Raw genomic sequence first — 18,956 nt, forward strand, 5'->3', positions numbered from 1 at the left:
TAATCTGATACTCATTATTATAAAAAAAGCGCTAATCCACCACTCCTTCCATTTGGATCCACTGTAACCAGATTATCGAATCAAGAGTGGAGTTGAAATCTCTGTACAAAGTCAAACTCCTGCTTTGTTTCTGATAAAAATAGAAAATCTGGTTTATGTTTGTGCCATATTTCTCTCAAATAACTCAATCCATTTACTTCCCATTCCTCGACAATTCCTACTTAAAACTTTCATTAAAAAATAAATTAAGGATTTGCACCCATGATATGAGCAGTCAGGTATAAAGAGACCCTGAATTGCCTTGTACCATAAATAGTCCCATAATAACTATGATCCATGTGTATTCCATTATTTCATCCCAATCAACTCCACCTCCATCATAAAAAAAAACCAAGAGCAATCCTACAGAAACCACAAACCATAGCTTTCCATAATACGTAAACATCTCCTTCTTTTTTTCCCTTGGGTTTTGTATTAAACAAATGCCTCCTTTATTCTCAGAATTTCCACTACCCAACCCACATATTTGTAAACCAAATAGCCTTTTCACTAGATTATTAGGCCTGGACCAATTATAATATGAATAATAAGTTCTCCTATTGGACGATATCATGAGGCATTTGATCCATCCTTGCTTCATATACTCAATCTTCTGTGTATGTGTTTGGTTTAAGGAGACCAAACACATTATCTTGCTTGCTCTGTACACCACAGACACGAAGCCCTTGTATATACCACTTAACCACAATGTACCAATGATCCAACGATCATACCAATGAAATAAGACATAACCGAACCAAATTGCTATTCCATGTTGTACCTCTGTCATCGAAACTATGAAGCATCCACACCAAAAACTATAGAGTTTAATTTTATTCCAAGTTATAATCTTCGAGAAAGGTCTAACCTGCAGCAAGTACCAGCTAGAGATAAAACAAGATAACATGCTCTGAGAGCTTATTAAAGAGTTTAAAATAAAAAAAACACAGACCCAACTCATCACCCCCAATACATTTTTTGTTTTGATGACCGTGGGGTTCCCAGGCGGTAAGCCCAGACTAATCCCCACGAGGCCTTCCATCCGGGCACGCACGGTTATAGGCGGGAAGGTGGCCAAGGCGACTCGAACCCAGGACGGACACTCCAGCCGGAGTTCCAATACCACTAGACCAAGAGCTCTTGGTTATCACCCCCAATACATCCTTTGTAAAAAACACACAATATCATACCCAAGATAAAGCTTTCCACAAGCCATGAGAGGAGAATCCACATGAAGTACTGTTCATTATCCGGTAACGGTAAGAATGGTTGACACTGCAGTTACAATTTTTTAGAAAAATATTTTGTTACTTTAATTAACAAAAATATTAAATAAAAATAATTAGATAAAAACAAATATAAGTAACAGAAAATAAATAAAAATCATATAAAATTTTACAAATTACAAAATAAATTAGTTTTTATTTTAAAAAATAAAAATTATTTTATAAATAAAATTCTAATTATAAGTTTTAAAAAAGTAATCAAAATATTATTAAAAACAAAAAATTTATAAAATTTTCATATGCTTCAATTTTCTTTTAATCTTTAAATTTTGTAGATTTCTTAATAAAATTATATGTATATAATTTTACAAAAAACTTCCAAAAACTTTTTTTCGGACAATTTAAATAGGAAAATCAAAGCATACAACAATTTTTTTTTAAAAAAAATTGTTAATGAAAATTTTCTGTATTTTACTATTTAAAACTATATTTTTAATTTTTGAACAAAAATAGTTTTCAATTTAAAAAAATAGATTTTTATTTTGAATTTTGAAAAAAATTCATATAGTTTTAAATTGTAGATAATTTTACTTATTTTTATAAATTTTATATTATTTTATAAAATAATTAAAATAATAAAAGGTTTTTTAGAAAAAATCAGGTTTTTACCAGCTAATGCATAGAGCTAGTTATAATTTTGACATGGAAAACAAGTAATTTAATTTTAATTACAGTTTAATATGTTACTGAATTTATTTGGAGAAATTGCTTGAAATATCATATTGGATACCACATTTTAAATATACACTCAATCAAAAATATTCTAATATTTAGATTATGGTTTATTGATTATTGTTTAGGGTTTAGTATTTAGAAGGTGAGATTGAGTTTAAATTTTCTATAAATAAATTTTATACATTTATAAATAGTTACAAGGGTTGATTTAGTCTTTTAAAAAACGTAAGTTAGTTTAGTCTATTTTATTACAAACTTAATTTATTTATGGAAATAGCTATCATTTAAAGATATTAAAAATTAGTATCAAACTTGTGGCAAATTTAGAATTTTCCAGTTATTTTTAATGTCTAACATGTTAGCTGTTAAATTCAAAGGTCTAAATTGTAAAATTTTGCCAACTTAATCATTTAAAATGTAAATTTTCCAAACATACTACAGCTCCATAACATACAAATGTACCTAGACGTTGGCATTTTTTTTAGTTTTTTTTTTTGTCAACCTAGACGTTGGCATTTGTATTTTGTAAGTTGTAACTAACCAAACAAACTCAACCTCAACTATTATTAACCGGACCTCAAAATGAATTTAGATGCAAAATAGATCTTAGGCCATCTTTAACCCTGGCTCTAAGATTTAGATTCTAAAAAAAAAAAAATTAAAAAATTAGTAGATTCCACACCATTTTAAAAACTCATTTCTTTCTTCTCCTACATAAAAAGCAAGTTTTGAAGGATTTTTAGCTTATTCACGGGCTCCACCACACACGTGGCGACCAGCGTTAATGATTCTCTAAGACAAAGTTACAAAATCTACCCACTCTACCGAACATATAAACTCCGAATAATCTTCAGAAGGTTGAACCTGAAAAACTCGATCCACCCGAACGATTAATGCGGAAACCTAAATGTACCGGTTCACACCTTCTTACCGATTACCGAATATCAATATCGAGAACCGGATTCAGATTGCTCAATAATTTTAGCAACTGTGACGGAATAATACAAAACCGGAATCACATCAATTACGGTTTACAAAAACCGGATCTATTTGAAAAGAAAGGACTGAAACATCTTTACCAAAACCTTAGCAAAGCGAAGAAAGTTTTAGAGTAAGAACATTGTAACACTCGCCGACGCCACTAGCTCCTCCTTTTTACAGTAAGCTTTCCTGATTCCCTTCAGAAATGTAGACAAAAAAAATAAGACTTTGGTTAAGGTTGGTCTTGTCTATTTGTGCTTCATTCTACCTCGAGTCTCTTGAAATCTCTGATGTGGTTTTAAATCTGATGTTTCCGTTGCCTAGGGTTTAGGGTCCTTATCATCTGCAACCTACGAATTGAAAGTCCACACCTTTATGCAATTGATTAGATAAATTTCTGATTTTTCTTCACTCTTATGCTTAAAGTTTGCTTCTTTCTGTAATTGGTGAAGAAGATGCAGAGTGGGGACTTTTATCTATCCGAAGTAGAGAAGTTGCGTGCCATGAACGAGATGAATGAACGAATGAAGAAGGTGCTGACTATTTTCTAGTATCGTAAATTCAAAAATACTCTTCTTTTTTTCATTCTTGGTGAATGTCTTCTTGTCTGAAAGTTATGTAGCTTTTTGGTCTCTTCTTAAAATCTAGGAAATGTATTGTTCTTGGAAAAATATCACTAGTCTAATTTGATTGATATTTGGTTTTATATTGTTCTGTTTTGCGGTGTGCAGAAGCGAAAGATTGAGGAAGTTATGTACCCTGCTGAGCTTATTGAACAGCTGAAGAACAAAGATGATCAGATCAAAGCGTTGGAAAACGAAAATGCAAGGATGTTGGCTGAAATGGCCGAAAGCCGAAGGCAAATGGCTGAGATGAAACAAAAGTTGGGCATCGACTTTCTCTAGTTTTTTTTTGTAATTTAAAACTTTTTTTTTTTAATTTAGCTTATCTTGATGAAAACTTTTTTTTAATTTAGCTTTTCTTGATGAAATCTTTAATGTATCTGCTATTTTTTTATGAACTTTAATTTGTTGTAATTAAAATATTAGATTTAACAAAGAAAAGTATATTTCAAAATTCTTCTGAAATTTGTCAAAAAAAAATTTCCAAAGAATCGGAAAATTTGTTGACAAAACATTGTTCTTCGTCGGTACCGACATTTTTCAGATCACTATTGTCGGGAATTTTTTCGACGATTGTGGTCCACCGGACATAATTCTGGTGATCTTATGTTTGTGTGGTCCACCAGACATAATTCTGACATGCTGGGGATGAATTTACATCCTCTTCAAGGCCCATTAGACATTGAACTAGCTCATATTGCTAGGAAATCCTAGGCTTCATCTTTCTATAAATAAGGAGCAACCTCTTTATGAGAAAGGATCTTCTCCTTTTCTTAGATTAATAAACATACTTTCATAAGAGATTTGTAGATTGAAAAGTTTCACTTTACATTTGTGTCATTTTTGTAATGAACCTTTACTCAATAAAATCTCATTTATGTTCTTTTCCACTTGATTTCATCTAAAGATTTCTCCTATGCCTCAAAAATCTAATATTTTATTTTTAGATTCTTTTATTGTATTGATTCAACAAACACTATCAGCATAAACACCGTTTTTGGATCAAACAGTTGGCGCTAGAAGGAGGGGGCTAAGGAGAACTATCTTCACATCATATCAAACTTTGGGAATTGTAGATCTATGATGCTCACCTCAAATTGGTTTATAAAAAAAAAAGCAACACGGCTTTGGTTAGGTCAAAGTTCAAAGCTTCTTCAACCTTAGATCGAGTTGACCACAATTATCTCGGTAAAGAAAGAAGCTTTTCATGAAGCCTGGCGGTTGATGTCACTAAAGGCCCACCAACGAGCCCAATACTCTGGGCTTGCCGTCTCCGAACATTACGAAGGCTTCCCGTCTTCGACGATCTGGAGGAGCGACGGAACTCTGAAAGAATAGGGCTAGCGAGACAGGAGACGACGACGTCTGAAGAAGAAGACGATGTCGGAGCTGTCTCGAGAGATGAAACTGGTTTGATTCTCGCTCTCGTGAGCCTAGGATTCTTAGACGTCCGGATCCATCCAAAGAACGCGACAGCAAATCCAGAATCGCGGCGAAGGCGAAGGCGTGGTTCACGGAGAGAAAGACGTGGGCTTGCTCCGGTGTTTCTCCGGGAGGGAGATCAAAAAGTCGATGATTTTATGCGTCTCCGGTCCACAATCGCTGTAGTCGCCGCCGGTGAAGCTCTCAGGACTGCTCGAGCTTCTTCTAGTCCACGAAACACGATTTTCCCAGATGCCTAAGATGAACTGAGTTTGGAATTTCATCGATCTTGTGTCTTCACCGCGACGTCTGTTTCTCCAATAGCACCACCGGAGATGCTATCACCGATCAAGAACATCACAGCTCTGGTCTTTGCGTTCAAGGTCGCTGTGTTCTTGGTCTCGCCAGTAACCGTTTCTCCGAACCTCTTCCTGACTCCCTCGGCCATTGCTCCAAGACGATGAACACAAAGTCTCTTATGTTTCTATGTTCAAGGCCAGACCACGACAATAGCACCAGTGAAAATGTTATCACCAACCAGGAACATTATAGTTCTGGTGCTATTCTTGTACCGGTGGTGGCTTCAACATCGAGCTTCTTCAGACTCACGAGAGAACCGATGGAAGTTCAAGCTCATGACGCTCATGAACTTGCTCGCAACTTGTCATAGTCGCTTCTCTCGCAAACCCTTGTTGTAAGTTCGAGCTCATGAGCATCTATTCCAAAGGCTCCTCTTCATCTCGTCATATTTTTCTCGGCTTAGTCTCGCCATGAGCGGTTTCGAGATCGACGAGGAAATGTCATCAGACTGTCATCAAGCTCTTGCTTCTGCGTCAAGAGAGCTCTCCCGACAGGCTGGCCACCACCAGCACAAGCTCCTCATGATTATATCGAATAGACATGGTGTTATCTCCTTCAGTATAACTCATCGTCACGAGAACTCAGCTTGTGATTCTCTTCAAGATGGATTTTGGTTTCATGGGAATGGATGAAAACTCGTCACACCTTCGTGAAGACCATACATAGCAGAAGAGAACACATCTCTATTGTTCTTACACAAACAAAATGGAGAGGATGGGATTGAGATTCTCGTCGTCTTACCTCACGTACAACCAACCACCTCTTCACGGCAAAGATAAGTTATTTTATCATCACATACTTTTCTTTTTAATCACACATGTGTCACGATAGATATTATAGTTGTGGTTTAAATTATTAAACAACTCTAAGCTGCTCACTCTTATATAATTTTTGTGAGATAACTTCATGTTATTGCTTTACTGTTGGTAGTCTATGATATTAATAAGTTGACAATTATTATATTATTATGCACAACTCACTAGCATTAAGTAATAACAAGTTCTACAGCTTGCTTATTGATTATGTCTTGTGGTTTATATTGATCTAATCATGATCATGCTTTTGTGAACCAGAGCCAAAGAGAAAAACAGAGCGAACAAGCAATTGCCACCACCATATGTCTTCATGCTTCGAAAGATGGCTCTCAGCCACGAGCTTATCGGAAACAGCACAAGCCGGCGCTTTCTCACGTCATCATAGCCTGATGAACACACAAGCCAGCAACTTGCTCGGCACACACGATCTCAACGCAAGACTTTGGGTCGGCAATAGTTCGGTACATGTGTACTTTAGGCACAAGTTTAAATTGAACTTGTTTTTTTTATTAGGCACGAGTTTGCGGTCGACTCGCTTATTGTTAGACACGAGCTTACAAAAACTCATCTTTGGCTAGGCATGAGTTTACAGAAGCTCTCCTTCTACTAGGCACGAGTTCTCAGTAAACTCGCCTCTGTCTCAGCATGAGTCAAGTAAACTCGTCTTTCGCTAAGCACGAGTTTAAAGCAAACTCGCTTTTTACTAGGCACAAGTTCGAAATAAACTCGCCTAAACCGTCATAGGCATGAGTATGTCTAGTTCATTGTCTAATAAACCCTATTCGTAAACTTCGCAGAGATCGATTTCATCTCTCTCAACGAACTTGGGGGACTTACTGTTGGGGATGGATTTACATCCTCTTCAAGGCCCATTAGACATTGAACTAGCTCATATTGCTAGGAAGCCCTAGGCTTCATCTTTCTATAAATAAGAAGCTACCTCTTTATGAGAAAGGATCTTCTCCTCTTCTTAGATTAATAAACATACTTTCATAAGAGATTTGTAGATAGAAAAGGTTCACTTTACATTTGTGTCATTTTTAAAAATGAACCTTTACTCAATAAAATCTCATTTATGTTCTTTTCCATTTGATTTCATCTAAAGATTTCTCCTATGCCTCAAGAATCTAATCTTTTATTTTTAGATTCTTTTATTGTATTGATTCAACAAACACTACCAGCATAAACACCGTTTTTGGATCAAACAGTTGTAGGAGACACATTACATCCCTCCACAAGGCCCATCGAATAACATGCCCTAATCCAGCAAGTCAGATCGATTTGGTCGGCTCGGTGGCTAAACCTATCGGCTTGACCTTAGAGTACTTTTTAGCCGGTCGAGTAAGTCGGCTAAAAGTGTCCGGCTTATAGGGAGCCTCGTTTCGGCCCGTATACTCGGCCTCTCGCACTAAGGCCCAAAGGGGGCACGAAATTAGGGCATCTGGGGAAGGAGTCCTATAAGAAGGGAAAATGAAGCAACAAGAAAGGGACTTTTGGATGATTGAACACACTGAGCGGCTAGATCTAGGGTTTTAGGTTATCTCTTTGATCTTGTTGCTCTTCGATCTTGTTGCTCTTTAATCTTCTTGTCACTCTTGTAACCCTTCAAACCAGATCTAAATAAAACGTCTTTAGCCATCCCATTTATGACTTCTTCCATCTTAGTCGACTGAATCCCGTTCAAACAATTGGCCCCCACCGTGGGGCTGACTAAAGTAACGTTCTAGATCTACATGGTCCAAAACGACGCCACCTTCGGCGCTCCGGGCGGTGAACCAACCCCAACGCCCGAAGCCGCGCCGCCCATCGCCGCAGATTTCATGAGCTCTATCATGGCTCGACTTGCTCATCAAGACGAAGTTCAAAAGACGACCAACGACCAGTTAACTGCTCTGGTCGCGGCCCTCACAGCTCCCGACGGCCAAACAAGCCGTCCCCAGCAGATACGCCGTCGCCTCTTTAACACCAACCCGACGGCGACCGCAGGCGACCATATCTCAGACGACTCCGAGCCTAACGAAACCCTTCTCGCCGACCACCCCCCAGTAGGTTCTGATCTCACAACCATACGCGAGCTCGCCGATCTCAAACTCAGCTTCCAACAAATGAGCGAGAAGATCCATCAAGTAACCAGCGCGGCCCCGCAAATCGAGAGCGTCCTCGCCGCAACATCACGCACTCCGTTTACTAGCGCTCTGACCAGTGTCCAACTCGGAAAGATAGAAAAACTGCGCCTACCCGAGTACAAACCCGGCGGAGACCCAGTGGAACACATGACAGCTTTCAACATTGCGATGGCACGGGCTCGACTCCCAGACGAAGAAAGGGACGCAGGCTACTGCCAAATGTTCGTCGAAACTCTCCACGAGCAAGCCTTAACCTGGTTTTCCCAGTTAGAGGAAAACTCCATCGGAAGCTTCCGCGACTTGTCAGCAGCTTTTCTCAAGACTTACATTATGTTCACCAAGCGCAGCGCTACTGCCTCTAGCTTGTGGAACCTCAACCAAACCAAAGACCAGAGCCTCCACGACTACATGGAGAAGTTCAAAGCCGTAGTCTCGAGGATTGAAATTCCAGACGGTATCGCCATCGACGCCTTGCGGAACACGTTGTGGGTTCGTTCTAAATTCCGAGAGGATTTATACCAAAACCCAACTACGTCGCTCTAGGACGCTATCGGGCGATCTGACAATTTCATCAGAATGGAAGAAGATACCAACGCCATTCTCAGCAAGATGAACGCACCCAAAGCTCCGGCGGCTAAAAACGCCAACACGCGACAAGAACCGCGCCAGCATGCTCCAACCGACAAAAACGGCCGCAAAAACGGATACATGTATGTCGTCAACGAGAACAACGTCCCTGTTTCAACTCTCGTAGTCCGCGGAGAGGGATGGAACAAGTGGGTAAGGGAGCTCGATTCGTCCGACAAACCAGTCGACGCCGTTTGCTCGACCCAAACTACAACAGCAGCAGGATCAGCGGCAGGACCTTCCAGAACCGTCGATCTCACCAAACACTGTAAGTATCACGATGTCAAAGGGCACGATACGACAGAGTGCAAGTCACTCTATGCGCACTATCTCTCCTCCTTAGCAAGTGGCGACTTCAAGTTCGAACCACTAAAGGCTAAGCCAAAGAACGGCAAGAGCTGGAGCAAGAATAAAGAAAGGAGAGCCCAGCGCAAAGCTACAGGCAAAAGTCGACATAGTGAAACTCAACAACGCGATGACGAGGAGGACGCCCCGAAGAGTAATGGCGAGGCAGACTTCTCGGCTGACGAAGAGCAACCAGCTAACCGCAGACGCATTGAGGTCATACTTTCCCAGCAAAACTTGTCGTCGGACGCTGAGAACGATGACACACCTGTACTCGAAGATTTGAGAGATGTTCTGAAACGGAAGTTTGAATCCGAAAACAGCAACAGCTCCACGCGCAACGATCTCCGAACAACATTGAATGCACGGAAGTCGCGGCGTATCTCGGGAGTTGACCCTGATCCCAAAGAACACCCGAACGGCGACCTTAGGGATAAACTCAACGCAGGAGCATGCGATCTCCGAATCCGCCTCAATCGTTCTAAGCCCACTGACCACCGGAGGCGTTTGGAGCAAACTAAGATGTCAAGCAACGACACTCCATCATCAAAAAATGACAGCGACGTACCAACCGATTTACGCGCCTTCTTAGACTCCAAGCAGGTCCAAACGCGATGTCAACTAAATGTTAGCATGGGCGGTTCTCCTCCTTGCGGCAACTCCGTTTGCTCCGTCAAGGACTACCGTCGGCAGGTTGCGACTTCGCAGAGATGGCCGACTAGGCCGCCAAATCACCCTCCGATAACCTTTTCACCGGATGACGCTGATGGGATTCACGTACCCCACAATGATCCTCTTCTTGTAGTTCTTGGAATTGGGGAGTACCACGTCACCAAGGTCCTCATCGATACAGGAAGTTCCGTCGACCTCATTTTCCGAGGAACCCTGCAAAAGATGGGAGTCGATCTCGACGACATCAAACCATCCTCCACAACATTAACCGGCTTCAACGGATCCTCCCAAACAATACTGGGAACAATCCGCCTTCCGGTACGCGCATGTGGAGTTACTCGGCCCCTTACCACGCCATACTCGGAACCCTTTGGATACACTCAATGCAGGCCATTCCATCTACTTATCACCAGTGCGTCAAGTTCCCCGGTACGGACGGCAAAATCAAAACACTGCGAGGAGATCAAAAGGCCGCTAGGGAACTCCTAGTCGCCACAGTTAAACTCCAACGATCGTCTTTATCGGTTAACTCCGTCACTCCTCCAACCTATAAAGTCTGCTCCCAGGAAGGCGAAATTCTCGAGTTACCGATTGACGATGCCGATCCAAGCCGGACCGCAAGGGTTGGTGCGTACCTGTGTGAAGAAATGCAGCGGCCAGTTCTCGACTTTCTCAAGGCAAATGTGTCCACATTCGCATGGTCCATGTCAGACATGAAAGGAATTGATCCGACCATAACAACTCACGAACTAAATGTCGATCCGACAGTCAAGCCTATCCGACAGAAGCGACGCAAGCTCGGTCCAGATAGGTCGAAGGCTGTAAACGAAGAGGTCGACCGGTTGCTCGGCGCTGGTTCAATTGCTGAGGTGCGCTAACCTGAGTGGTTAGCAAACCCAGTAGTCGTCAAAAAGAAGAACGGGAAGTGGCGCGTCTGCGTCGACTTCACAGACTTGAATAAAGCCTGCCCAAAGGACAGCTACCCTCTTCCCAACATCGACCGTTTAGTCGAGTCCAAGGCTGGAAACGAGATGCTCACCTTCATGGACGCTTTCTCTGGGTACAACCAAATCATGATGCACCCCGACGATCGCGAAAAAACGGCATTTATCACGGATAGAGGAACATACTGCTATAAGGTCATGCCATTCGGTTTGAAGAACGCGGGAGCAACCTACCAACGGCTTATGAACAAAATGTTTGCAGACAAGCTGGGCGTCACCATGGAAGTATACATCGACGATATGCTTGTCAAGTCGCTACACGCTGCTGATCACCTCTGTCACTTGAAAGATTGCTTTGAAACTCTCAACAAATACGGCATGAAACTAAACCCAGCAAAGTGCACGTTTGGGGTTTCTTCAGGCGAGTTCCTTGGATACATAGTCACGCAGCGGGGAATCGAAGCCAACCCGAAGCAGATCTCCGCGGTCCTGAACCTTCCGAGCCCAAAAAACAGTAGAGAAGTGCAACGGCTTACGGGTAGGATAGCTGCACTCAACCGGTTCATCTCCAGATCCACTGACAAATGCTTGCCATTCTACGACCTCCTCCGAGGTAGCAAAAGGTTTATCTGGGACGAGAAATGCGAGGAGGCATTTATGCAACTCAAGCATTATCTGACAACTCCACCCGTTCTCGCCAAGCCAGACGTCGGCGACGTTCTATCTCTTTACGTCGCAGTATCACAAGCGGCAGTCAGTAGCGTTCTAATAAAAGAGGATCGCGGTGAGCAAAAGTCAATCTTCTACACGAGTAGGCGCATGACCGGACCAGAGACGCGATACCCAACTCTGAAGAAGATGGCACTGGCAGTCGTCGAAGCGGCGAGAAAGCTTTGCCCCTACTTTCAGTCACATTCGGTTGAAGTATTAACCAACCAGCCCCTCCAAACGATACTTCAAAATACAAACAGGTCCGGAAGACTAACGAAGTGGGCTATCGAACTCGGTGAGCTTGATATCACTTACAAAAAAAAAACTGCAGCGAAATCTCAGGTCCTCGTAGACTTCTTAATCGAATTGGCCCCGGAGTTAGAGCAAGATCTCACGCTCCCAAACCCAAACTGGACACTGCATGTCGACGGATCTTCGACTAACAGGGGCGCAGGTGCTGGAGTTCAACTGCAATCCCCGACCGGCGAACTGATCAGGCAGTCTTTTAGCTTCGGCTTTCCAGCCTCGAACAACGAAGCTGAATACGAATCTTTGTTGCTGGACTCCGCTTAGCAAAAGCTGTCAAGGCCAAACATTTAAGCACCTACTGTGACTCGCAGTTAGTCGCCAGTCAGTTTAGCGGCGACTACGATGCCCGCAACAATCGGATGGATGCATACCTCAAGATAGTACAGGGATTAGCCGCAGAGTTCGACTTCTTCGAACTCGTCAAAGTCCCCAGAGGAGAGAACGTCTGCGCCGACGCCCTTGCAGCCCTTGGAAGCAAGCTCCATGACCAAGTTAAACGAACTATTCCAATACACCTCATTGAGAAGCCGAGCATCGATATCTCGACGGACCAAACCGTCATCATAACCCCAGTCACCGAAACCGACACTCTCGTTACTGACGATTTCGGCCCCGACTGGCGAACTGAGTTTATCGACTACCTTTCAAAGGGGGAACTTCCAACCGAGAAATGGACAGCCCGCCGACTAAAAATGCGCAGTGCCCATTATGTTGTCCTAGACAACGAACTCCATCGATGGACTGCGAGTAAAGTACTACTCAAATGTATCCACGGCGAAGAAACGGTCAGGGTTATGGCCGAAACACATGAAGGCGCCGGAGGTAACCATTCGGGCGGACGCGCATTAGCAATCAAAGTGAGAAGCCTGGGCTTTTTCTGGCCGAAGATGAACGCAGATTGCGAGTCCTACGCCAGAAGCTGTGACAAGTGCCAACGGCACGCACCAAGCATCCATTGTCCAACTGAAATGTTACGAACGGCAGTCGCACCGTACCCATTCATGCGATGGGCAATGGATATCATAGGACCTCTTCCATGCTCCCGCCAGCGGCGTTTCATTCTCGTCCTCACTGATTACTTCACCAAATGGATCGAAGCTGAAGCCTACGCTCAAGTCACCGACAAAGAAGTCCGCGGGTTCGTCTGGAAAAACATCATCTGCCGCCACGGTCTACCGTACGAGATTGTTACCGATAATGGATCACAGTTCATGTCGGGCAACTTCAAGGAGTTTTGCAGCAGATGGAACATTCGTTTGAGCCCCTCTACCCCTCGTTACCCACAGGGAAACAGCCAAGAGGAGTCCTCCAACAAGCTCATCATCGACGGCATCAAGAAACGCTTAGACCCAAAAAAGGGTCATTGGGCCGACGAACTCGACGGAGTTCTATGGAGCCACCGCACAACACCACGAGGGTCGACCAAATCGACACCTTTCTCTCTCGCATACGGTGTCGAGGATATGGCTCCCGCAGAAGTTAACGTTTCAAGCCTCCGACGCTCGAAAATGCCCCAGTATGTCGAACTCAACAAGGAGATGCTGCTTGACGCCCTCGATGAAATTGAAGAACGACGGGACCAAGCCTTGCTGCGAATCCAAAACTATCAACATCAGATAGAGAGTTACTACAACAAAAAGGTCCGAGCCAGACCCCTTGAACTCGGCGACTTCGTCATGCGCAAAGTGTTCGAGAACACTAAGGAGCTGAATGCCGGCAAGCTCGGCGCTAGGTGGGAAGGACCTTACAAAATCATCAAAGTAGTGAAACCACGAGTCTACCGACTTCAAACGTCGAGCGGAGAATAAGTGCCCAGAGCATGGAACTCAATGCATCTAAGACGCTTCTACCCCTAAAAAAAAAAAAAAAAAAAAAAAAACCGAGTAGATGCACCTCCGCGGTCACTTCTACTCGACCGAATAAATGCGCTTCCAACGGCCACTTTCACTCGGGAAAAACAAACTACGAATGGCTTGATCCTCAACCGAGGTACGTAGGCAGCCTTAACCGGTCCAGCTGTAACAAAACCAAAGTCAAAATCTTTTTCTTTGCTTCGACTCTGATCGAGTAAATACCAGTTGACGAACCCAACGGCTCCCGTACCTCCAGCAGGGGGTACGCGGACACTCACGTTCCATCTCCTAGCTATGTCCTGATCAGACACTTAGCCTAAGGACCAAACGGTTGCGAGTCACCCGTGCCCAAAGAGCACTGACCGACCAAACGGAGTGAATGTTTAACCTTTTCTTGACTAAACGCGTAACGGATTAGCTACCCATTTACTCGATAGTCTTTGAGAAAACGCGTAAAAAGAAACTTCCACTCTTTGACTCATTCTCTTGTTTTCAAAGTAGAAAAACGCGTCTACACGTTATCTCAATCGAAACACGACAAGAACTGAACAAAGTCTCTTAGCGGGTTGTGTCGTTATCTATTTGCAAAAGCCAAAGGTCGAGGATCTATTGTCTTTAGGAGAACATATCGCAAAAACTCTAAGATAATTGAAATTCACTTAGGCAATTCGCAAGTACAGATTAAGGACACAACAACCTGCAAATCTAAAAAGTCTGCTTGAAACAGCAACTTGCCGATAAAATAAAAGTACGTCTAGTAATACAACAACAGGGTCTATCAAGACCACAAACACAAAAAGAAAAGAAGACATAGATAAAGCGTCAAGGCGCAGAATCTTGACCGATCTCCTCCGACGTCCCAAGAACAGAAGGACCGACTGGGTCTTCAGCAACAGTCGGGTCTTCCACCCGAGTAGGAATAGAGACAAGAGAGTCCACAACAGGAGGCGGAGGAGCATCTCTATTCCCGACTTCTTCGGTCTTCTCTTCCTCGACGGGTTGCAATGACGACATCTCCTCGACTCTATCGTCTTCCTCCTCTTCACCTTCTCGTCCTTCAGAAGAAGAATCCGAGACGAGGACAGGATCCTCGATGCCCTTGTGCCCGGCCTCTTCCTCTCGAACCAGAATGTTGCCTATCTCAAGGTTGTCTTCCCCGGGGACCTCCTCTGGGTTCCCGTTCCCTGGACGTTTACTAGGACCACCTCCCTCCAGGACCTCGACGCGCTCGGCCGGGACCGACGTGACATCGACCAAAGGCTCCTCCGACGGCTCCTCAGTAATTTCGAGTGAGGTGATGAGCTGAGAAACCGTCCCTGGTCCGATCAAATCTACGTTCGATCCATAAGGATCAAACGACGTTCTAAACCTGTCCTCGACGAAACGAGAAGGGAGAACCAGCGGGGAAAAAGCGAGGTCGCTATCAGACAGCGGATCCATACGAAGCTTCGTAGCCTCCGCCTCGTAGAGTTTCTCCTGCTCGATAAAAATGTCGACCATTTCTTGCGGGATCTCCGTCCCACTTGCCTTTATCATCTCAAGGCACTTCCTCGTCCCCGAAGTTTGACCGTACAGATTCTTCGCCTTCCCAAAGGCGTCCAAGCGAGTTAGATGGTCGCGCACGCGACCAAAGCAACCGTTTGCCTTCTCGATCATAGCAGCTTCGACCCTTTCCCTCTCACGAGTAACCTCGAGTCCCCGGGAGTCTCTCAAGCGTTGCCTCTCTCTGATCAAATTCTCAACCGCGGCGTCCCTTTCCTCGAGTAGCTCTGCCTTCTCCTTTTTAAGGGTCGCAGTCGCTTGCTCCAATCGGGTGTTCTCTCGAGCAAGCTCTTTCTTAGCCGAGCAGGCGGATTTGAGCTTACCCTCCAGCTCTTTGAACTTCGCTCGAAGGACTTCTTTCTCCTTCGCAGCCTTCTCGTTAGCCTTTTTGTGCTCATCCCTCACCCTCTCAATGGCCTTCAATCTTGCTTGAGCGAGCTTCTCCGAAGATCCCAACTGGATCATCGTCTGCTTCAGGGCGCTGTCGTATTTCTCGACAAGGAAGTTCATACTCCCGTCACTCTGCAAAACGACAAACACGGACCACATGAGATGGATAAACCCAATAAATCAAAGAAGGAGACAAAAGGTGAAAGGAAGCGTAGATACCCGCGCTCTCGAGGAAGCTGCGTCGATGTATTCGTTCTTGAAGTAAAGGTCTTCCAGTTGCGGCATCTCCTTCGTCCCACCACGGATTTGACGCATCAGCTCCGCACACCTAAGGGGATTAAGGATCAGGGGAGTTGTCTCGTTGTAGGAAAACTCGACGCGATCAGGATACTCGACCCTCCTTCTCTTCGCGACGGAACCTTCAGGTTCAGACCTCGCGGGCTCACCACCAGAACCTCCTTCTCGCGAGCAGGTTTTCCTCTTTTCCTCTGATAAATTTCCAGGAGAACCGCTGGCTTCCCCAACAGCGTCGACTATGGCCGCGTCAGCAACGCTCGCGTCGGAGGTAGAAGGGCGGGGCTCTGCCTCAACAGACCTCTTAGCTTTCTTCCTCGTGTGACCACATGATGCCGCCCCGACTAAAACAGCCTCCTGCCCTTCTGCTCCGCCACGAGACCTTTTTTCTCCCATCCTTCTTCTTTTTAGACTTCGAACCCTCGGAGGTCGCGTCGATGGGAGGAACCTCGTTAGTCAAAGTCGCATTCACGGGAGCAGACTCTTCGGGAGGAACCTCGTCGGTCGCTCCCACCTTAGTCCTCTTGTTGTTGTTCTTCTTCTTCTTGGGACAAGAAGCAGAAGTCTCTGCCGTCCCCCCCTGATCGGTTGCAATAAGACCCTCCTCTCTGGAGGCTCCTTCTCCAGAGGCTTCTTCTCTGGAGGCTCCACCGCCTTCGGAAGTGACGTCGACTGCGGAGTCAGACGGTCCCTGAGGATCGACTGTAGTCGACTTCTTTGTAAGCAGTTGCAACTTCCCTTTTAACAGAGCGCTTAGGTCCGGAACCCCGTCCATTTCTCTGGCTTTGTCGAGAAGTCGCTGTTGTTTGCGAGTAAACAAAGGAAGGCACGACTTACGGGGACCGAGAACGCAAGGAAGCCTCGACTCCTAATCAACTGCAAAAGCAGAGAATCAACATGAAAATCGCAAAAGGAAACTCGAGTAGGCCGTAAAAACAATCAGCAGGCTTACCTTTAGCGATCCTAGCTTGCTGACGACGTATCCACTCCCGACTAAGATCCGGCCAATGAAGATGACTATGCGCCGCGATCGCTTGAGCACTCTCGAAAAACTTCTCGGGGTAGGTGATCGTATTCGGATGACGAACTGCAAATACAAGGATAAGAAAAGTTAGAACTAACGACTAAAACGAAACTCCAACAGACGAGTCTCTACCGAGTTGCCGGTCAAGACGTTGTAGTTCGAACGCATTTTCACCGAGAAGATCCCGTTTGGCTCCGCCTTCGTGAAAGTCAACTCTTCGAAGATCCTCACGCTCATCGAGATGTCCATCTCAGCTGCCATTACCATTAGCATGACGGCTATTCGCAGCGACCCGTTCAAAAGTTGAGAAATGGCGATGTCTCTGCGAAATGCGTAGGACGTCACTAACCGGGGAATCGGGAACCATAGCTTCGTATGATCCCCGAAATAGGACTCATACACACATTGGTAACCAACCGGAGGCGACCAGGGACGCTGCTCAGCAGACGGAATGATGTAGGTAACGCCAGCACCGCCATTCGCCCTTAACAGATTCCTCACGGTGTGGTGAGAAGCAGAAGATCCAAACACGTTCCCCCACGACTGAGCCCGCGGGCCCATAGCAGTCCGGGTGGCAGCGGAGCAAGCTCTTCGAAGATCCCACCAGAATGGTAAACGGTTGGGCGACAGTCTATCTGGTTGAAACAAACTCTCTCGCGGACCTGTCTCAAAGGAGTCGGAGACCGATCAGACTCATCAGTGTCGCCACGATCGGAGCCAGTCGCAGTATCGTCTTGATCTCTCCCTCTATCCTCACTCTCGCTCGCATCACTGCTCCCGACCTCAACACGATCGGCGTCTTCATCACGAATCATCCTATGAGCATCAGCGACCAAAAGACGCTGAGATAGAGTCATATTTTCCGTGTCCCGAAGAGCATCGCGATGAATCAAATCGAAATCGTCCAGAGGACTGCAGGGCGCTGACACATCTCTGATCGGACTCGAAAAATCTGCGGTGTCCTTCCCTTTCTCTTCTCGCGACAATCAACTTCTTGGAGACATATTCCTTAACTCAGGGGACGACTACAACCGCCGAACGATACCAACGAGTCTATACGAAAAAAAACCTATCTAGAGAGAGAAAACAAAAGTAGAGAGAAGGGGATACCTGAATCTGCAGAGAAGAATGACGAAAGCAAAGGAAAGAGGTCTATTTATAGCAAAAACGAGGGCACGTTCTCCGAGCACAATCATTAGGTCTACACAGGCCTAAATGGGCCTCAAAAGGCCGCCTAAATGCCCAGAAACCTACTCGCGACGGTTCGGTTTCTCGCTCGAACCGATTTTCAATTAGGTTGTCGGGCCGGAATCAATTTTTGGTCTTGATTTAAACCGATCCTGGGTTAACCAACATAACCGATCCCTGTCGCTTCATCCAAAGTGATGTATCGCCCGAGTAAACTGCATCGCATCGTAAAAGATTGAGAAGTAAAAGCACGCATCAACGACTCAACATTACTCGAAGCGACAAGAGACGCTCACAGGACGTCATGCGACTAAATGCACATACCGACGACTAAACGGAAAGGGTTATCCTTTGTATTAGAGCCTGTTATCCGAATAAACCTGACCCATAAATTCACTGAGACCGCCATGTCGCTCAAAAGTGAACTGGGGGGGGGGGGGCTTATTGTAGGAGACGGATTACATCCCTCCACAAGGCCCATCGAATAACATGCCCTAATCCAGCAAGTCAGATCGATTTGGTCGGCTCGGTGGCTAAACCTATCGGCTTGACCTTAAAGTACTTTTTAGCCGGTCGAGTAAGTCGGCTAAAAGTGCCCGGCTTATAGGGAGCCTCGTTTCGGCCCGTATACTCGGCCTCTCGCACTAAGGCCCAAAGGGGGCACAAAATTAGGGCATCTGGGGAAGGAGTCCTATAAGAAGGGAAAAGGAAGCAACAAGAAAGGGACTTT

At 44.9% G+C, this 18,956-nt stretch overlaps 1 protein-coding gene across 3 annotated transcripts; it reads left to right on the plus strand.

The window, feature by feature from the left end:
- Positions 1–1,562: 1,562 nt before the first annotated feature.
- LOC111205907 lies at positions 1,563–8,988 on the plus strand. Of its 3 annotated transcripts, none has more exons than XM_048753752.1 (3): positions 1,563–3,160; positions 3,434–3,514; positions 3,713–8,988. In XM_048753752.1, exon 3 carries the CDS (start codon positions 7,935–7,937, stop codon positions 8,868–8,870), a length of 936 nt encoding a protein of 311 aa, XP_048609709.1. In that variant the 5' UTR covers positions 1,563–3,160; positions 3,434–3,514; positions 3,713–7,934; the 3' UTR covers positions 8,871–8,988. The 3 variants fall into 3 exon arrangements, with proteins under 3 accessions (XP_048609709.1, XP_048609710.1, XP_048609711.1); XM_048753753.1 differs by having other exon boundaries at positions 3,437–3,514; XM_048753754.1 differs by having other exon boundaries at positions 3,132–3,218.
- The last annotated feature ends 9,968 nt before the right edge of the window (positions 8,989–18,956 follow it).

This window comes from Brassica napus, chromosome C4 (genome assembly GCF_020379485.1).
Source record: "Brassica napus cultivar Da-Ae chromosome C4, Da-Ae, whole genome shotgun sequence".
Lineage (NCBI taxonomy): Eukaryota > Viridiplantae > Streptophyta > Magnoliopsida > Brassicales > Brassicaceae > Brassica > Brassica napus.

What these genes read in the sequence shown, in the direction of transcription:
- LOC111205907 (XM_048753752.1), top strand. Translation starts at nt 7,935, where the DNA reads ATGGTCCAAAACGACGCCACCTTCGGCGCTCCGGGCGGTGAACCAACC.